Raw genomic sequence first — 12,445 nt, 5'->3', positions numbered from 1 at the left:
TGGGTAGCCAGGGATCCCAGGGCTGTTTATCACATAAGCCAACCAAGCTGTCACACCTTCCCCGTAAAGTTAACTGAAGCAGTAGGGATGTTTCTGGTCTCCCTCTGCCTTATTTCCTCGGTGACTACACGAAGTTCCCTGCTTGGGGAGCCCAGGCAGCGCCCGTGCCAGACACCAGGGTTATCACCGGCACGCACATGTCCCGGCGGTGTTGTCCTGGGCGGGCCGTGGATGCAGCTCTCGGCTCTGCCCCGATCTCCGGGCTGAGCTGGGCTCTGGCCCCGTGCCGGGCTGGGCAGTCCCGGGGCTGCGGCTGGCCCCAAACCTCGCAGAGGTGTCACCGCGCGGCATCGCTGCCCAGCCAGCGCCTGCCGGATCAGGGAGCCGAACCGGCTGCACGCGTGGGCACGGCTGTCCCGTGGGCACCGAGCCCGGCCGGCCTGGGGGCTGCACTGCGCTGTGCCAAGCCGAGCTGTACTGTGCCGAGCCCAGCTGTGCCAAGCCCAACCGAGCCGTGCCAGTCTGAGTGGAGCCTGGCTCAACCAAGCCAGGCCCAACCAAGCCAGGCCCAACCAAGCCGAGCTTAACCAAGCCAGGCCCGATCAAACTGAGTGTGGCCGGGCTGAGCTGAGCGGGTCAAAACGGGTCATGCTAAGCTTTGATCCGAGCCGTGCCAAACCGAGCCGTGCCAAACCGAGCCGAGCCGAGCCGAACCGCGGCTCCGCGCCGCCCCGGGGGAGGAGCCCGCCCCGCCGCCGCCGCGGAGCCGGGGGAGGCGCCCGCCGCCGCGGCCCGGCGCAGCGCAGCATGTTGCGGGCGGCGGTGCGCAGCGCCCGGCTCTGCCGCGGCCCGGCCCGGCTCGGCGGCGGCCCGGCCCGGCTCAGCGCTCCGCTCTCGGCCGCCGCCTCCGCCATCCCCGCGCCCAACCCGCGGCCCGAGATCGCCTGCACCAAGGTAGGGCCGAGCCGCGCCGGGAGCGGGTCCCGCTCGCTCCCGCAGCCTTTCCGGCAGTGGCAGCGGTCGCTGCAGCGCGGGGATACGGGGCAGGGAGGCTCCGCAGCCCCCAGGGGCTGTGCGCTCCCGGGGGCGGCGAGGGGCCGCGGGCTGCCAGCCCCAGGCCGGCGCAGGACGCCCGAGCTGGGCACCCGGGGAGCCTGAGTGTTTCGACCCGGCGGGCCCTGGGGTGGCCGGAGCGTTTCGGCCCAAAGCCTGGTATTCTGGGAACTTCCCGCTGGAAGAGCGATTCCGGGCGCAGCAGCCAGTCGGAGGCAGAAGTTGTGTGACCTGGTGCGATCGGCTTGGCGCTGTGCGTTGCCCAACTGCTGCTCTCAGCAGAAACGAGCAAAGAGCAAAAAGCAAAAACTACGTGAGCCGTCAGGCACGGGAGCGCAGGGAAACCTGCTTTGCTGGGCTGGGGTTATCTGCAGAGATTAGATTGTTCTCTCCTTGTCCTGGGGAAAGCGCAGCTCCGTCACTGCGTGACGCCCCGGTGGAGGGCTAGCGCTCCGCTTCCAGACCGCCGAGCCACTCCTTCCCCTCGCTGTTTGCAGGAAATCGGTGGCTGGCTGAGGGATCGCGGAGAGCCGGCCAGTCCGCAGCCAGCACCGCGATCTTCGCACTGACGCTGTCGGCTTCTTACGGGCCCGACGTGTGGAAAAGTTCACTCCTGTTGAGAAGGAAAGTGGGTGGCTGAAAAGCTAGTGCCTGGTCTCTGACTCTGTTTCAGGACGAAGTAATGTTAGGCACGTTGCCTAAAATTGGCTAGTGAGAGAAATGCTGCAAAAGCTCCAATACCATGTACAAAATCAACTGTATTATGAAGCATTTTTATGCCCTTCAGTCTCCCGAGCATCCCGGCATCCCTGTGCAGCTCCAGCTAGACCTTCACATCTTGGAAGGACCTTGTGAGATGGGAACCACTGCTAATTCCCTTGCTGTTTGCTGAGCTGTGATTTCCTATTATTACTTCATGGCTTTGTCTTGTGTTGTGTACTTCTAGACTAAAATATCTCCTTCATGTTGGGGAACAGTTTTGGAGTCCTTGGGCATGGAGTCCCCCTAGCTGAACAACCTGTTAGGGTGCCATCAAACATATAAAGCACTTACTGATTCCACCTCGGTCTGGCTCAAAGGCTTAACGCTGCTTTGCTTTTTGTATTGCAGATTTTTATAAATAATGAATGGCATGATGCAGTCAGTAAGAAAACCTTCCCTTCTGTCAATCCGGCAACAGGAGAAGTTATCTGCCAGGTTGCCGAAGGCGATAAGGTAAATGTTGTCTTGACAAGATCGGAGTCTGTTTTCGGTGTAAGCCAGATACGCAGGGATGGCAGAGCTACTTACTTAGGAGAGAGATTAGCTCGCGTGTTCTTCTACAAAGTGCCATGTAATCAAGTGTCTGACCTATAAAAATGCCATGTCCAATGCTGCACTTGTTTTCCCTGCTTACTGGTCTCCTGGAAACACTCTGGCTTTGCTTCTCACCGGTGGTAAGAAGTGCAGCTCCGCTATGCTTTGCGGTACCGGTGTGGTGAGAATCCCCTTGGCTTTGCCACAGGCAGGCTGACAGAAGGGTTTCAGAGCCAGGACTGGAGAGGGCGGAGAGGAAGAGGTGTGGTGTGAAGTGGAGCCTGTGCCTGGAGATTTGGGAGCATCGTGGATGGAAGTTGCTGGGGCAGGCAGGACACCTCTGCGGGCCGGCAGATGCTGTGCCGGAGTGTGTGAACCCGAGTCACGGAGGGGAGGAAACGGAAGAGCAGGATTCACCTGGACTTTTGCTGTCCACGCATCGTGGGAGACCGTCCACAGCCCAAGGAAATTAAAAAAGAAAGAGAGATAGTGAGGAGTAGATTTTCCTTGTATCTTATCCAAGGCCCTTTTGGGGATCTGTGGCAGAGCTGAGTTTTTTTCCCAGCAGTTTTGGGCTCCTGCTACTGTCTGGAAACTTGTCCCTGTTCCCCAGTGGAGCAGAGAGTGAAAGAAACCCTGCGTTGTTTGTTCGGCCATGGGAGACTGGTTTGTCTGGGCGAGAGCCGTTAAAACAAGCCAGAACAGTGAACCCACTAGAAACAAGTTAATGCCATGGCAGAACAAAATGCTGGATTAGAGATATTTGATCAAGTGAAAATACCCTTTAGACTGTCTGCTGGTGAAATCAAAGAAATCCTGAAATAGGATCAAAGCAGACCTCTACAGCTTTTGCGTTGCCTTGTTCGAGGATACAAGTATTAACCCCGCAGATGGCACTGCGGAAATAACTTGAAGATATTTGCACTCCACATAGCTGAAATAACACAGAGTGTAAGCACACGCGGTGGTGGTGGTTGCACAGCTGCTGCAGCCATTTGTTTCCGTGCGCCTCGGCGTGCTTTTCCCCTGGAGCACCAAGCCGGTGATGCTGGGGCAAGTGCTCCAGGTGCCGCAGCCCGAGACCTCTCCTGGTCCGGGAGCGATGCGTGTCTTGCACTGGGTCAGCCGCCAGCAAAGCTGCAAGTCCTTACCCTAGAAAAGGCTGGTGCCAGCACCGAGTTGTGCCGTCTGGCTGGAGGCTGCTTTCTTCCAGAGTCCAGGGAAGGCTTCAGCTGTCTTTTGACAGACAAGTTTTTTTGATTATTTTTTTAATCTGAGACATTACTGACAACTCCCAGCTTTTAGCTTAGGCTGCCTACTGGCTTCTTTGGCCAGCGTGCTGCAGAGATCTTGAAGAGGCCAAGAGAGCAGTGTTGTGGCTGGTTTTGCAGGTTACCCCATTTCTTCTGGTTGGGAGCTTGGAGGTATCTGTCAGTTTGCACCGCTCTCTCTTGCTCCCATTGCCCCTGGCTAGCCAGGTTGGCCCATGAGAGCAGGGTCCTTTCTGCTGAGCTGCTAACTCCTCGGGTGCGTGCGGGGGTTGGCTGCTCTTTCCTCACCCTCCTTGTCTGGACTCCTCGCAGGCAGATGTGGACAAGGCTGTCAAGGCAGCCAAGGCAGCTTTCCAGCTGGGCTCGCCTTGGAGAAGGATGGATGCTTCTCACCGGGGGAAGCTGCTGAATCGCCTTGCTGACCTGATTGAGAGAGACCGGGCTTACCTGGCGGTGCGTATCGCACTTGGTGGCTGTGCTCTGCGACAGTCCCTAACTTTGGGTGCGGGGAGGCAGAGATGGGTGGTTTGCTCCTGTGGGGGGGTTTTGGGATTTCTATCCACAGCGTACATGAGCAGAGGCCATGGAAGATAAGGCCGTATATCAGGGAACACTGTGTGCCCTTGGCTGTCAGCGTCAAAAGATGCTTGAAGTGGGAAAGAAGGCAGATCTTGTGACTCGTATGCAAACTGTCATAGGCCTTTGGGGTATGAAAACACTGGAGATTTTCAGAAGTCGGCTGGATGAGGCCCTGAGCAACCTCATCTACCTTTGAAATTGGCTCTGCTTTAGCAGGAGCTTGGACTAGTTGATATCCAGCAGTCCCTTCCAATCTAAATCTTTCTGCAATTCTAAACGTGAGTGTGTCCTACAACTAAATCATTTCTTCCAGCCTGAAGAACAGACTCAGCCAGTGCTGTCGTTCACTAGTAGTTTGGTTCAGTTTGAAAACTTCCTCCTGTATCATTAGAAACCAAGGGTTCATATACTGTGCCCCAGGAAAGGAGAGAGAGCATCTGTTTACTCTGTTCTATTTCTCAAATAAGGCAGCTCCAAGGTTTTTCAGAGGGCTACAAAGGATGGGGAAGTATTTTTGGGAAGCTGAAAGTTAGCACAAAGGCCAACATGCAGAACTGATCCAAAGATCTAACCGAGGGTTGGATCTAAACCTGTATGCATGACTTTCCTTTCCCCACCTCCTCTTCAAGCAATCTCACTGTCCTTTGTAGGCGCTGGAAACGCTGGATAATGGCAAACCGTACTCTGTTGCCTACTTGGTGGATTTGGACATGGTAGTCAAATGTCTCAGGTAGGCATCGAGGCCACACCGACAGCACCGTGACACTTCATTCCCTAAGCTTGTGTTCAGCTGGCCTACAGTAGTCGAACATCTGCACATGCGGAAAACAGATGCCTCTGACTGAAGCACTGTGGCTGACAGGGCTGCGTCTGATCTCTTGCTTGTATCTGGCCCACAGCAGGGTAAAATCTGCCCCTGAGCCAGCAGCTCTTTATGTGTTTAAACCTGTGCAGTCAAGGTCCTTCACGGGGGACTCTGGAATGGGCCTGCCTGGAGGGGAACACATCACTGAAAGATGTTGATGTGACTTAAATCTCTGCTTGTAGGTCCCCAACAGATATTAAAGATCATACCAGAACATAGCAGGTCACACTGGTCTGACTGGACCCAGTTTGTGGTTGGGTTGGGTGGGAATTATCAAAAACATTCATCCATTTCACTGGATGCTCCTGCCTGCCCTCCAATGTCTGTATGTTTCTCACTATATATAGGGCCTATACAAATGGCGGTGATGTATGTTGCACCACAGCGTGAGGGAATGCATGTTTTGCAAGGCACTGCCAAGTGCAGGAAACAAATGTTTGCATTTCCTGTCTGTTCTTAAAATCACCTGCTTGGGAAATATTTGTATCAGTATGTATTTTAAGAAGTGACTGAAAAAGCGAGGGAAGCAAATAGCTGAAGGAACTCTCTCTTATTTTCCGGTGGCAGGAGACTTGTTATTCTAAATTCAGTGACTAAAATGTTACTGTTGCCAGATATTTTGCAGGCTGGTCTGATAAGTTTCATGGAAAAACCATCCCTTTAGACGGAGATTTCTTCTGTTACACAAGGCACGAGCCAGTGGGAGTCTGTGGACAGATAATCCCAGTGAGTAAAATGTATCAGTAGTTCCTGCAGTATTTCAGGAATTCAGTGTTGCCATAAAGGGCTGTCTTAAACTGCAAGATATTATCCATTGCCAAGTACTGCTTGCTTCCAGTGGGAAAGCAAGCTGTGCTTGCACCAGCTGGAAGGGCTGTTACTTTGCTCTGGCTGCGCAGAACTAACTTGTTGATTTTGTGGTCTGTGAGTTTGGGGGTTTTTTTGTATTTGTGTGCAAAAAAAGTAGAATTTAAACATCTTTGTGGGAGTTATCCTGCTACCACAAACATCTCAAATCCTGCAGTTTGGTCATCAAATCATTAGCAGGAATCATAGTTAAATTTTAAATTACTACTTAAATGAGCATTTAGCATTAAAAACAAAATTCTTCATGAGGAGGAAATAAAGAACTAGTGTGGAAAACTCAGTGTATGTGCCTGATCTTATTTCCGTGAAGGTAAAAAGCATAGCAAGGTGGTTTATTAACAACAAAGCCACATTATACAATGATCCATGGATAGTATTACCTGTTTAGAGGAGTACCCAGATTCTGGTTATTGTGTAATGTATTTGCATGTTTTTATATTTGCATTAAGCAAGAATTGAAAGTAAATGCCTCGTTTTGGAATCGATGCCTATCTGTGAGCCGTACTCTCCCTATAAATAGGCTTTCTTTCAAAACAGTTCAAAAGATCAGAACAGCATTTATTGGCTAAACTGACAGTGAAAGTTAATTCCAGAAAAGTGTTTTTTTTGAGGTGTTACTGAGAGACGTCAGCCTTCAGATTACAGTTTTCCTGGACAAACAGAAGGCAGTGCTTAAAAAGGAACCAAACGTGTTGAAGAACAGTTAGGAAAGGATCAAAGACTGGTTCCATAGGTGCTGCAGCAGATTTGAATGAAGCTCACTGGTTACTTACTGATTAACAGAAAACTTGCAAGTTCGGACCAGCAAATACCTCCTTGTTTTTCAGTGGAACTTCCCACTGTTGATGCAAGCATGGAAACTTGGGCCTGCCCTGGCTACTGGGAATGTGGTCGTGATGAAAGTGGCGGAGCAAACACCCCTGAGTGCTCTCTATGTAGCCAGCCTGGTCAAAGAGGTGAGAGAAAGAGCTGTTTTCCAAGCAGCTGCCTCACTATCACTGCTGGATTGCAGTGTGATGCAACCAAACTGGTGACTGCATGTGACGGGAACAGAGAAGGGTTGTCAGATCTGAAGAAAGAATAGATTGTCTTGTATATCTTAGCATTTGATTTAGCAAAACACTCCTTGTCTTTTTACGTGCATATGCAGAAGATGTCACTCCCAGTTAGGGAAGGACTCTTTGAGGTTCGAAGACATAACAAATCTGGCCGAGTGATTAGACTCTACCTAGAGGAATGCTATGCTTCAGGGTGAGGAGAGAGCTAACAGATGTAGCTCCAAACTAAATTTGGGGTAGGGGGGGAGAAGAAGATGTGTCCACATCCTTGCAAACTAAACCTTAAAGCTAAGGACCTGGGAAATGGAAGTGAGGTAGAAAAGGCTCCGTTCTTTGTGGGCAGCATTTTGAAGCATCACTAGCAGGTCAGGGTAGGTGTAACCTTTGGTTTGTAAAGAGAATAACATTGCTCTCTCCTGCTGCGAACTGGCAGGCTGGATTCCCACCCGGCGTGGTTAACATCATTCCTGGCTACGGGCCCACTGCAGGGGCTGCCATCTCTTCCCATATGGAGGTCGACAAAGTGGCCTTCACCGGCTCCACGGAGGTAATGGACTGCCTTAACCTTTAAGCTCTTGGGGACATAAAGAATATCTCATTGTTGTAATATCTCTTTTGTACAAAACACTAGAGGTGCCTTGCCTTCTACAGGTTCCTTTAAAAAAAATAAAGCTGGCTTCAGGGTGTGACGTTTATTTTTACTTTACGTAAGACTCTTCTGAGGTGCTTTCTTTAGAGCACTTCTTATTGTTTCCCTTCAGCTGCTCCGTATTATAAGTGAATCTCTGGGCAGACTTCAGTTGTTTCCCTAAAGCCCTGACAGTGAAGGGATTATTATTAAACTGCTGACTGAGATCTAAAACCAACTGCACTGCTAGTTGTTGCAGTACATAGGAGTTCAGCTTCTAATACGTGTTCTTCTCCTGGTGCAGGTTGGGCATCTGATCCAGAAGGCTGCAGCAGAGAGTAACCTAAAGAGGGTGACACTGGAGCTTGGAGGAAAGAGTCCAAATATAATCATGTCTGATGCGGACAGTAAGCACCAGCTAGCTTAATATTTGATCTGTACCTCTTACTTTGGCTTTCTGCCAGCAAAGCTTGAGGGGAAACCTCTCCCGTGTCATGAGAGTCTCCAGCTCTGACACCACCTGACTGTCCTCACCCAAAACACTCCCCGTGCCTCCTGCTGTAGCTGCCACATTCGTGTATCAACGCTTCTTCACTCCCACTTCTTTCCCAGTAGTGTGAAAAAGTTCAGTTATCAACAAATAAGAATTGTTTCAGTATTTTCCTTCAGCCTCCTCTTTTCTGTTTTTTCTTTTTCTTTCTTTCTTTCTTTCTCTTAGTTCGTACATCTTGTTCCCACTCTTTTCTAGTATTATCAAGTTCTAGTTCTCTCTCTTGTATATAAACACACTTTTGGTCTTGATAAAGCAAGATACATGCTTTTAAAAGGCAGTAAGGAAGGAAACTCTACTAGGTCCAAAAAAACATGTCCTTAATATCTGATAATTTCAAATGGAAACTGCAATCTGCCTCAGTTCAGATTTTTTTTTTCTCTAATATAGGTTGTTCATATGGATCTTTGTACTAAACCTATACGTAACTTGGGTCCTATCAAAGCATGGAAAATGGCTGTCAGCTGAAAGGACTTTGTATCACCAATGTTCCAGTAGTTGGCATGATAATTGTTCAAAAGAAGCCACTTGTTGACTCTGGTTGGTTTTGTTGCATTTATTTACTTATTTTCTTTTCTCTCCCCGATCTTAGTGGACTGGGCTGTGGAGCAGGCCCATTTTGCCCTCTTCTTCAACCAAGGGCAGTGCTGCTGTGCTGGATCCCGAACATATGTCCAGGAAGATATATATCATGAGTTTGTGGAGAGGAGTGTTGAGAGAGCCAAGTCCCGGGTGGTCGGAAATCCATTTGACTTTAAAACTGAGCAGGGACCTCAGGTGAGAGCAGGAAATCTCTTAACTGTTAGTTCATGAAATAGTCCTAATCTGGAATAGTTGTGCATCAACAGGTAGATTGAAAGGTTTCATTCAGTCTCCTGATTAATCTCTTTTGAACTGTGCCCATTGTCCCCTTGCTTATGCAGAATGGATTAGTTAATTAGCCATTCTGATTTTTCCAAAACCTCCGCTTGAAACTAGTATTTAAAAATTATCATCTCCCTTTGAAGCTGTGCTGGCAGTTTTATCTAAACAAGGAGTTGACAGAGCACAGTCGCATGCAGAGCACGTTGCAGTAGAATTCTCTTTTACCCTCAGGAGAAATCAAGCTCATCTGTCTGTTTTAATGGCTTCTAGGTAGATGAGGAGCAGTTTAAGAAGATCCTTGGTTACATTAGTACTGGGAAGCGTGAAGGAGCCAAACTGCTATGTGGTGGCAATCCTGCTGCAGACAAAGGCTATTTCATCCAGCCAACTGTCTTTGGAGACGTGCAGGACAACATGACGATTGCCAGAGAGGAGGTGAGACCTGCAGCACCTTTCCATCTGTCAGCTTCTCACTTCTTTGTCATTTTGCCCCCTCTGATGCAAAAAGAAACAGGTCTATAAGTACTAGACATTCATGAGCTGCAAGCTTCGAATTTGACCTCTTATGTAACTTCTAACATACACACATAACTCCAGCATCAACCACAGCCTGCCCTAGGATCAATTTACACAGATTTTCATGTGATCTGTTTGTATTTTTTAGATATTTGGGCCAGTCATGCAGATCCTGAAGTTCAGAACAATTGAGGAAGTAGTTGAGAGAGCAAATGACTCCAAGTACGGTCTAGCAGCGGCAGTCTTTACAAAAGATCTTGACAAAGCAAACTACGTGTCTCAGGCACTGCGAGCTGGAACAGTTTGGTGAGCCTTGACACTTCCTCCTTCTCTCTAAACTGCCAGAAGCTTTCCTGTATGCTGTGATTTCTCATTCAAGCTTACTCTTTTATAGCTTGTCTTTTCTTCGGATCCAATTTTACCTGTACTTCACTGAATATACTGTCAGACCTTGAATTTTAATGACAACTTTTGGTAAAATTTAGGTATATTAAGCTTCCATGAGACCATTGGGAATTAATGAATGGGATGGGAAAAAAATTCCAGTAACAGAGTTTGCCAAGGCAGCAACTACTACTAGGCTTTGAGTGCCAGTAATGATTAGATCACGAGCGTGTCTGTGCAATTTTGGCTGCTACAATTGATGTTACTGTGTGTTGAAGACTATGCCAAAGGCAGTACTTTGAACACCAGTTTACTGTTCTAGAATGTGCAGTTTTGGAGATCAGTATTTCACTGTTTTTTTTTTTAAATGGTACTAAGTAAACTTCAGTGGTACTAAGTGAAGTAGGTGCTTCATATCTGTCCTTAAAAGGAGGTGTGAGTGGCAACCTGGACACTTGGTCCTATGGTATGAGAGATATGAATTAGTTTCATGATCTTTTGTTTCCTGATTGACCATCAGGAAACTTTTTTGTCCTGACTGAGGGTCCAGTATTCCTGATTAACTCTGTTGCCTTAGAGATCTAACAGATGTGGAAATCCAGCCTAGAAATTCAGTTGCCCCTCTGTTGTAAACAGCTGAGATGTCTGTTTGCTGAGCCTTTTCCATTAAGCAGTTCTGAAACTATAGATGCTTAACACCGTTTCCTTTTCAGGGTAAATTGTTATGACGTGTTTGGTGCACAAGCCCCATTTGGTGGTTACAAGGCATCTGGGAACGGGCGAGAGCTGGGAGAATATGGTCTGGATGCATACCTAGAGGTGAAAAATGTGAGTATCCATGTATCTGAATACTTCCCCACCTTCTCATGTACTACCAAATTGCGTACGAGCCTGTTGGTATAAGCTGGCTTGAGAGTTGCATTTCTTCTTTGTAATGCTTGAAACAAATTTGGAGCCGCACTTCTAAAGTAACTGCAAACAAAACTCCATGTAACTGTATGAAAACAGAAAGCTCGTCTTGTTTCATACTGCTGAGGAAAATAAGGATATGTGACCTAATACCACAGCTGGAATAAAACTTAAGGGTCTTAGCTACCAGTTGTCTGCACCACTTGGCACTGTCTTCAAGCGATCAGTTTAGCTGTTTCTTATTGTAAAGAATACAAGTGCATTGATCCTTTGTGAATTCATTGTGTGGAGAACAGAACTCCGCCCTAAGGAGCGTGTGCTGGGAGTGCACCAGCTGTAGGGAACAGCGTTTATAGTGGCGTCTGCTTCTGATCCTCCCCTGCATTGTAACGCTGCTGCCTCTCTGCTCACAAGCGAGGCCTGTCTCCAGTTAGAGGAAACTAACTTGTGACATTTTTTTTCTAGGTGACAATCAAAATTCCACAGAAAAACTCGTAAAAGACAGTAGCTTCTCCATGCGTTTGATCTATGCAGCTTCATGAGATACAAAGCAAGGAAACCTCTTCTTAAAACACACAAAACTTAGGTGGAGAACATGTAACTCCACATGTAACTTCTAAAGAAATGATTCTGTAGAAGGTGCCTGAAAGATCTTTTGTTTAAAACATTACTTGGCTTTAACCTTTTAAAATACCAAATACAGTCAATTGACCTATTCTTGTTGCATCTGTATCTAAGAGTGTGCTTTTTTTAAAGAAATCACGGGAATGCTTGGCTAATCTGCAGGAGGCTTTTTAATAACATCATAGCTAGCTGCATAAGCAAACAGCTGCTCCTTAACCTGTACACCTACATCCCTCTTCTGTAAGGAAAATGAACTGAGACTCAGTTGTGTAACGTAGCAGGACGGTAACATCGCAACTTGAATTTGTGAGGTCAAAGTTTGTTCCCAGCTGCTTGTACCCGCTCTCATTGTACCTACTCATAATAAACATTCTTGTCTTAGTAAAGCTAGTCTTAAATTTTGTTGCAGTTTTTGTCTGTGCACTAAGCAGAAACTCAAGTATATGGGCACGTTCGTGTTTTCTTCCACCCATCAATGCTATGGACTCAAGCAACTTTTAAGGTTTTCACTGGCTTTCTGTGCCTTGGTGAGTGCGTTTCAGAAGGCATGATGGAGCGATGGAGCTGCGGTGGGAGTCACTTTTATCTTGCAGTAATTAGATTAAGTCCTGAAATGCCAACACTTAAGTGCTTTATTGTCCCATCAGGAGGGCTAGAGGTATGCTATGAGGGCGCGGTGTCCTCCTTCACTCCTGAAGGACGCTGGGGTGACAGGGTAGGAGAGGCTACTTTGGGCTTGCTCTCCTCTCCCTGGCCCCCAAGGGGAGCCGGAGCCCGCGGCTCCAACCGCCCTGCCCGAGGCGGTGGCGGCCGCCGCAGACACCGGCCACATCCCCTCAAGCGCGCAGCCACCGTTGGCGCCTCAGGGCGGCGCACCCCAAGCTCTCGCGAGGCCTCGCGTCACCGCCCAGCTCTCGCGAGCTCTCCCGGCGGTGGGCGGGGCCTGCCCCGTGGGCGGGGCCTGCGCCAGTCTGTTAGCCC

General features: G+C 48.7%; 1 protein-coding gene across 1 annotated transcript; it reads left to right on the top strand.

Annotated features, from left to right (window-relative positions):
• Positions 1-787: 787 nt before the first annotated feature.
• Positions 788-11,850, top strand: ALDH2 (aldehyde dehydrogenase 2 family member). Its single transcript, XM_026114636.2, has 13 exons — positions 788-954; positions 2,164-2,268; positions 3,933-4,073; positions 4,850-4,929; positions 5,679-5,790; positions 6,759-6,887; positions 7,423-7,536; positions 7,922-8,024; positions 8,760-8,944; positions 9,302-9,466; positions 9,696-9,853; positions 10,645-10,759; positions 11,306-11,850. Exons 1-13 carry the CDS (start codon positions 808-810, stop codon positions 11,336-11,338), a joined length of 1,587 nt encoding a protein of 528 aa, XP_025970421.2. The 5' UTR covers positions 788-807; the 3' UTR covers positions 11,339-11,850.
• The last annotated feature ends 595 nt before the right edge of the window (positions 11,851-12,445 follow it).

Source organism: Dromaius novaehollandiae, chromosome 17, assembly GCF_036370855.1.
Source record: "Dromaius novaehollandiae isolate bDroNov1 chromosome 17, bDroNov1.hap1, whole genome shotgun sequence".
NCBI lineage: Eukaryota > Metazoa > Chordata > Aves > Casuariiformes > Dromaiidae > Dromaius > Dromaius novaehollandiae.
Note: the sequence above shows the minus strand (reverse complement) of the source record. Positions and strands in the feature narration are given on the sequence as shown.

Coding starts and splice junctions, on each gene's coding strand:
- ALDH2 (XM_026114636.2), top strand. CDS start 808: ATGTTGCGGGCGGCGGTGCGCAGCGCCCGGCTCTGCCGCGGCCCGGCC. Junction 4,930..5,678: donor ATGGTAGTCAAATGTCTCAG/GTAGGCATCGAG, acceptor TACTGTTGCCAG/ATATTTTGCAGGCTGGTCTG. Junction 8,025..8,759: donor AATCATGTCTGATGCGGACA/GTAAGCACCAGC, acceptor CCCCGATCTTAG/TGGACTGGGCTGTGGAGCAG.